We start from the raw sequence: 8,106 nt of genomic DNA, 5'->3' as shown, positions 1-8,106 counted from the left end.
CTACATCTGCATGTCTTCGCCGATGCCGGGCAGTCCATTGGCCATGTTCATTGACATTGGGTTGTTAGCGGCGTTGGCAAAGGCACTTCGGAGCCCGGCAGCCTGAGCTGCAAGTTCGCAGGCCGGCGAGTGAGACTTGTGCTTTGAGTTTGTTAGCCTCAGCCCCAGTACACAAGAAGCCGCAGGACTTACGTATTTGAGACCGTTCAGATTCTTATATCGCTTGTTGCAGTATTCGCACTTGTGGGGTTTCTCTTTTTCCATACCTAGTTCACCAGGATACGGCGCAGACGTTTCCGGGTTGACAATGGAGAAGGTGCCGTCCTTATTCTCATGCAACTGCTGGTTCTGGTGTCCGTGCTGTTTGTGGTACCTGGGTGGTTGCTGATTAGCAGGCGAACTCGGGGGGCGGGGGAAACCGCAACGCGACAACTCACTTCAGACCGTTTTGGTTCTTGTAGGCCTTCTCGCATCCAATGACGGGGCACTTGAAGGGTTTGTCCTCCTCTCTGGGTATCATTAGACCGGCTGGGTTTGCGCTGATGGCACGTTGGAGGACGGCAAGTTGGTGGGGATCCGTAATGTCTCCGAATTGAGACTGGTCCAGGCCGAATTGAGCCATCTGCTGTTGAAGATTGCGCTGCTGCGCAGACGCGCCACTCGGATCGTACAGATGCTTGGCGGGATTGTCGATGAAGAACTGCAGATCTTGGCCGAATCCTGAGAAGTCATTGAGGTTCATGTTGGCACTGAGATCGGTGGAGAGGTCATCATCCAGGCCGTGAGCACCAGCACCGGCCCGCCCGCCCAGTGCTTGCTGTGTTGTTAATGTTGGGGTGTTGACAGAGGAGACAGTGGGGTTGTTGGGGAAGCCGAAACCGGTGGCACCGGGTGTTGATGGTTGCGAGGTTCGCAATGCCTGCTGGGACATGCTGGTGCTGTTCATATTCAGCTGGAGTTGCGGGCGCTGCTGTTGACCGAACATTTGGCGCGTCTGTTGGATGGTTCTCTGGTTGTTGTCGTCCATCTCCATGGTGCCAATGGTGTCGTCCATCTCCATGTCCGCAATAGCGTCCAGCTCGTCGTTGGTTTGCACATTAAGCAAATGGGACTGCTTGTGCGCCGAGTGGTTCATGCCCGACTGACCTCCCAATTGCATACCTCCAAATCCCATGCCGGCCATACCGTTATTTATTGCGCCGCCATTTTGTTGGCCCAGACTGAAATGAGCCTGGGTGTGGAACCCTTGCGAACCCTGGCGCCCATTGTCCATTGAAGTATTTGCGATGGAGGGTCTACTGGTAGGTATTCTTTGGCTCATCTGGTTGCCGGCTCTGCTCGGCTGAATTACGCCAGTGTGTTCCGTTTCATAATGACGCAATAGGTCGTGCATCGTTTCCAGCTCTTGGTCGCAGCACGTAAAGTGTCGCAAGAACTCAGCCTCCATCTTAGGGATGTAAGAGGAAGAGTGGAACGAGGGCGACTGATACGCGCCCGCGAATGGCGACGTTCCGGTCATGAGAAGGCTGCAGCGGGAGCCGAAAGCGTCAGTCAAGGCACAACAGATTCGGATTACAGTGAATGATTCACACGTGAGGCCAGAATGTCTCAAGCGTAGTTGGCGGTGGATTAGACGGAGGCAACTTACTCGTCCTTAATGTAACTGCCCACCGAGATGCCCCCCCAGCTCATACCGTTCATCAAACTACCAGCAAGGCTCTCCCGGCGCGCGCGCCCGTGGTCGCGATTGGGATTCATGGAGATGGGTTTGGGGCCAGCGCTCACGAAGGAGTCCTGGCGACTGCGGCCAAAGGCCGAGTCGAGCGCCGGTCCTGTCGTCATTTCTGTATCGTAGTCGTCAATGGTGATTGTGAGATCGAAGTTCAAATCGCGGTCGGGGCCGAGTTCAAAGGCCGAGTCGCAGGCTTGATCGATTCCAGATATGCGGTTCGGCTGTTTGCTTTTGCCAATGTCCAAGTGGGCGGCGACGGGCGATGCAGAATTGGAGGTGCGGATCTTGGGGATGGCGATGTTGATGGGCTTGGTGCGTGTTGGGCTGAGGCCGAGATAATTAATGTGTGACGACGAGTCGACCGGCGTCGCGGGTTGTGGTGAAGGGGAAGGCGACTCAAAAGAATGGGAAGAGGAGGGCGTTGGAGCAACAGCGGAATCGACGGTAGGGGAAGATGCACCGGCGGTTGTGCGGCTGACAGGGCGCTCGGTATTACTAGTCATTGTCCCCGTCCTGCCATTGCCTGTCAACCAACGGTTTAGGCCCTTCATGGCGGCGATGTGGGGGGTTCAGGTCCGGACAGAAACGTGTATCCAAATCAAATAAAACCTGCAGCGGATGGGTAATCGGTAAACGATACTGTCTCAGCGAAATCAAGACAAATAATAAGACCCTTGCAATGAGTTACTGGAGCCTCCGTTTGATTTGCCTGGGGAGGTGTGTGAGAGAAGTGGAATGGGATGATTCATGGGACGTGGTTGGGATAGAGGGATACGGATGCTCAAGTGTATTAGATGTAGACGATCTAATAATGGGAACTTGACGTCTTGCGCCGCCGCCTCTTTTGCAACTGTCAGAAGCCTGGGACGTACTCGAGGTAACGACGGCTTGTGCGACCAAGTTGGTTCAAGGGTCCAGGTTCAGGGAAGGCGCTAAGGGGATAAACGGTATGCAAGCGGGACTTGGGACTGGGTGGTAGATATGTAGTAGCGGTGGGAAAGAACGACCGTCCTTGTTGCCTCTCTTGTGACTGTGGCACCCCAACCAAGCACAGAGGCAGTTGACAAGCTTTTGGTAACGACGTGCGCTTGTTTCCATGTAGATTTGGCGGCTGCAGATGCCACATGCAGTGTGAACTCAAAAACGATACGTCCTTCCCGTCACTTCTGAGTTTGGTGGTCGGCGGCGTGAGGGTATCGTGTAAGTGCACCAGTGTCTTTCCGGCCGGACCGCAACCCAGCACGCGACAGCATGAAAAAGCGCCCGGGGTGATCCCAGACACACCGGGAGAGTCTGGAATCTCGAGGTGGCTCGTCGGCGCTTTCAGCGACTTTCAGTGGAGAATTGCACCGCGCGTTCGAGGATGTCCTGCGAAAGAAGTTCAACCTGGAGACATTCGGACGACGAGGAGGGCTAGCAGCACCGTCACGGCAAATATGTTCCGAAAGTGGAATAGGTGCGGTAGGTAGAAATATACATCAATGCCCGTGATTAATGCCCCCCAAGCCCCATATTACCTTCATCGTGGGACCGGGGTTGAGAAAGCCAAATGCCAACTAGATTTCCAGTCTGCTGGGAATGGGCTGTTGATGGGTTGGTGTTCATTATGGGAAAAGCCAAACCAAGGTACCTCGAACGGCAAATAGGCTAACAGCAAATGGGCTTAAAGCAAGCAACCAAGCCCTTGGTGAGTAACAACTTATGACAACTCGAGCTCGAGGTGACATTTCTACGTATCCGCTTCAGGGTCCGGAAGCAGCCATTACCAGCTGGCGAATTCTCAACTAGTCGTGTGACCGACTGCGGCTGCCGACAGCATCAGTTGCGGTGAGCATTGCATCAGAAATAAGTGAGGAAGAATGATGGTGTGAAGTGCACACGATACACATCCGTCCTGGCCTCGAGGTTAGACCCCACGCTTACAACCCAGCAACTCGATTCAGTACCGATCAGGCAATGCAACGGTGCTGGGATTCGCTGCAGGCAATCTCTCTGGCGGCGGAAACGCTTGCATACTTGACGTACAATATGCCCGTGAGAACTGACATCATTTTTACTCCTTCATGACATTGCACTTATTAGGTTGGTCGATCGCCTACCTCAAGTTTTGACTCCTAGCTTTCTCGTTCAGTCGCTTCTGGGGAACTCCAACCAGCCAGCGTTGCATACCGAGGGAAAATAACCATCCTGGGTAATAGACATACATACTATGATGTTGTCAGAAATCCCACTTGCACCCCGGGCAGAGGCATGCAAGGCTGGCCTTGGGTCACATGTGCCACGTCCTGGGCACGGCCTGACGAAACCCTGCGAGGCTCGTGGGAAAATGTGGGTGGTCCCACCAATGAGGATAGCGAAGCGACAGGCCGAGCAACATAACTCGACGGCCTTGCCCCTGGTTGCCACACCTCGTCAACTCCATACCGGGCCCTATTGGATCCAAACGTCATAAAGGCTACGCTGAGTGGTGACTCTTACATGTTTCCCTTGATGATAATACAGGCACAGAGGTGTATGTATGGTGCTGAGTCTCCGGTGATTGCCCAGTCGTCTGGGCAAAGTCTAAAAGTGCTCGTCATCTTTTCGAAATCGAGGGCCCGAGATGGGCATTGGGAGAGCAGACGACTGGCAAGAGGAGCGTTTTGCTTGACTCATGCCGCCGCCGCCGCCTCGAAGCTAGCCGGCCATGCCCATGTGCGTCTCCCACGCTTATTGGACGGGCTCGCCCAATGCGGCCACCCTCCGCGCAGACCAGCCTTAGCGGGGATTCATCTTGGCATGGGTTGGGACCCATACACGAACCTAACCATATTGACCCGGTTGTGCAACGGACCACAATCTGCAACGAAATACCATGGGTTTTCAAATCGCCATATAGTACTAACGAATAGTAGTCCGAAGTTATAACTTCATATACTAACAGAACTTATTTTCAACAGTACTATAGTAGCAATAAAATAGCTAAAACTAATTAATTAATATAACGCGATCACAAACCAATTAATTATCGAAGCTACTTGTACACTTCTAATATTACCTTTCTCTTCCCGTAACCTTGAATTATTAGCTATATTAAGTACCCCTCTGGCCTACAGTTACTTCTTTTTGGTTAGATAACGCTTACTAAGTAGGTAGTTAGTCTCCTTAAGGTACTCGCTATTTTAGTATAAAAGAGTATTCTCATATATTATTACGGTATATAAATAGTCATTACCTTGTCGCTTTTATATCAATGTTTAAGACTTGTTACGAACCATTAAACCTGGACCAACAAAGAAGGCCTGTTGGCAGGCCAGAGTGGACACGCTCGCTAGGATCACGGGACCCCGCATCGGAAGAACGACGGAACGAAAGGTCACGTGACTAAGTACCTCGGTACCTGGATATATTGGATCGAGATAGATCCAGTTCGAGCCAGGCTCGAGAGGATCATGGATCGATCCAAATGATCCAACAGGATCAGTGAAGGAGAGATGGATATATAATGGACAGGACTCCCAGGCATTTCATAGATAGACAGTCTCTACTTCAGTCATCAATCTAAGCATCAATATAACCCATTGGTGAGGCAAACTGCCTTGACGACTCTATTCCCAGTTACCCTACTTGAATACTTCAGTTACCCAGAGCCCTATACTCCATACGTCAGACCCCGATATTATTGCTAAGGACTCCGCAGCAGGACTTACTTACTAGCACAAACCCTTACAGACTCTTTAGTGGTTTACGCAGCTAGACTATTATAGGTTTCGTTACAAGGGTCTGAACACGTTATCGGTCCTTCGTACGGAGTTGCTGTGTACACTTTTCCTTTGGATGAGGCATCGTTGTAATAGTTCCCGTAGTTCTGTGCAAATAATTGAGATCAAGCTAGGCAGGAAAATGTTGGCTCTTGCTGTCTTTAGAGTAGTAGCGTGCACGGGCCGGCCCCGTCGGTACTTGGCATGGGGGTGGTATTTCGGCCTGACACCATAGTTACACCTGCAAGGAATCAACCATCACAGATGCAAGTGGAGTTTCTTTCGCCAAACATCCAACGACTATTCTGCTTTTTTACTAGTCTATTCGTGGTAATTACCAGTGACCTCAAGCGCTCCACTATGATTATGGTCGCCGGTTTTTTCAATGGGCGAAGGCACAAAAACTTGAATATTGGCTTCCGCGACAATCAACCAGTTGCCACCTAGACTAGCATTCGACCATATTAACTAACCTTGACTTGACATATGTCTCAAATGATTTGGTTTGCATGCTGTGGTACGGTATGTCCAACCAGTGCATGCGCTCCAATAGCGTCGGCCTGATTGAGACGGCCGCAGTTGGTCCACACGCTCGCTCTTGCATAGAATTAGTATGCGAGGAGTGAATTCTCCAAACACTGGTCTTCTACCATGGTCAATTACACCCCACTCGAATCAACATGGCCAATCTCACTCATGTCGTTTCTACTGTATTTATTCACTCATTTGCTCAATTACTGCAACGGTGGACTCGTTCATGCTCAGCTTGTTCATGCATTGATATAAACGAAGCAACACACCCACAGCTGATTATTCGCTAAGAATGGTTGAAGGGTTCTGCGTCTATGAAGATAGATAAGCATAGCTACGACCACCCAACAACCGACACGTCAATCAAATTTGATTCCGTTGCCAGATCTATAGCCTCGTAAACAATCAACCGGAGATCCTGCCCCCCACACTCCCCCCCTCTCTACCGTGCTCTGACCGATGATTTGATATTATTCCTAGGTATCCCGGACTTTCATAGTCTGTCAAGTCGCAACTACTTGCCCAGAATGGACCAACAGCATCGCTCACCGCCTGCACAGTAGGTATATTCAGGAGGACGGCAGACTCTTCTGTTTCACACAGCAGCATCGTGCTGGAGACTAATGTGGTACTCTACTGCATACGCATAAGGTATATTCACGAGTCGCGCCAACGGCGGCTTATTGGACCAGCCGGTTCAGCTGCGTGTTCTAGAAGCCAGATGGATGCATTTTAGACGGGTTCCAAGGGGCTACACTAGAGCCTAAGAATGCCATCTGACGTAGCACCTGGTCTTACCGCAACACGCCGCCCCCCAGAAGTATGCAGCAGGATTGCATTTCTCCGTCGTTGGTTTTGTTTGAACTCCTGGAGAAGGACCGCATCGCGACTTCTGCAACTAGCTTAAAATGTGTTCGATCCAAAGGCAATTATCCCCTCAAATAATGGGACCCAGATCGCCAAGAATTTGAAACACCGCCGGCGGCTGTCGTTACCACATTCAAACAATGGAGATTGTCTTCGATTCCTTTCCCCTCCGAATTGCCCCTTCCAGCCTTCTAGGACGCTACATAACCCGGTACACAACCCGGTACAGTGGGTACCAACTCCCCAACGTTGGAGTTGCGACTTGTTACGCAAGCTCTTCATTTCTTAGCCAGCCACCATAGAACCGTGGCAAACGTAGGAACCCGATGCTCGGTCTGAGCGAATTTCGCCGTTTAACTCGGCACCGATAATCGAGAATTTAAGTAAGCAAGGTAAGGGAACGGAAGCGCTTCCATGGAAACTGCCAAACTGCTGGTAGCGATCTCACGTCGAACTTGAGTCCGCCGCCAATCTTATTGGTTTGTTGTGGTAGGGATGGCATTCCCGCCTTATACTACGAGTGCGCCATAACGGAATAAGAGCCGTGCGCCGAAACCAAATGTATGAAGGCCATTGATGTGGCGCCAGCCTAGGTCGTATCTCCGATCTTCTTTTCTTCGAAGCCCGGTTTATTTGGAATGAATCGGACATCCCGCATCTGAAAGCCCACAAGGTTAGGGTGAGTTTAATATATGAATATATCATGAAAGTTTCCCAAGCTCAAGGGGTTGTTTACCCGTGGTGAGCATCCTCCGGCTCCGGAATGACTTAGCCGAGATTAACCGAGATCCAGGGATTCGGAACTTTTTTCTACAAGGTTACACAACTGCCACTAACAACCATTACCAATAGCGAGAGAGATAATCTCTGCAGAGCTCATCGCCTTTTCCAACCAGACACGAATTCTCAAATCTCCCATTTCGTATCAACACGCGCCTTAGATTACAGGTTAGAGAACGAAACTTTCCAGCTGCATCTGGATGCACAAAGCCGTTCCGGCGCTCCCGGTGCTCCCGTTATCATGGTTGGCGGCACACTTGCAAGGGTTATATCGTCCTATTTGTACTCTGAGTCTACGTATATGTCGTTACGGAAGAGCGAACAAGATGTGAAATTGACGAACTGCTAAAGACGGGTGCACGACGGGGTGAGCCGTGCGGAGGAGCATCCCCAGTAGCTGCAGGACGAAAACTTTCGACTGACATGAAGCCCAACTTTATTTGATTAAAGTAGACG

General features: G+C 50.9%; 1 protein-coding gene across 1 annotated transcript; it reads right to left on the bottom strand.

Annotated features, from left to right (window-relative positions):
* Positions 1-2,283, bottom strand: BCR38DRAFT_415168 (uncharacterized protein; the record flags this gene model as incomplete). Its single annotated transcript, XM_040859006.1, has 4 exons — positions 1-141; positions 193-373; positions 438-1,607; positions 1,649-2,283. 4 exons carry the CDS (start codon positions 2,281-2,283, stop codon positions 1-3), a joined length of 2,127 nt encoding a protein of 708 aa, XP_040709356.1.
* Between the last annotated feature and the right edge of the window lie 5,823 nt (positions 2,284-8,106).

The sequence above is a fragment of the Pseudomassariella vexata genome (genome assembly GCF_002105095.1).
Source record: "Pseudomassariella vexata strain CBS 129021 chromosome Unknown BCR38scaffold_31, whole genome shotgun sequence".
Taxonomy (NCBI): domain Eukaryota; kingdom Fungi; phylum Ascomycota; class Sordariomycetes; order Amphisphaeriales; family Pseudomassariaceae; genus Pseudomassariella; species Pseudomassariella vexata.
This window is presented reverse-complemented; position numbering and strand designations above follow the sequence as displayed.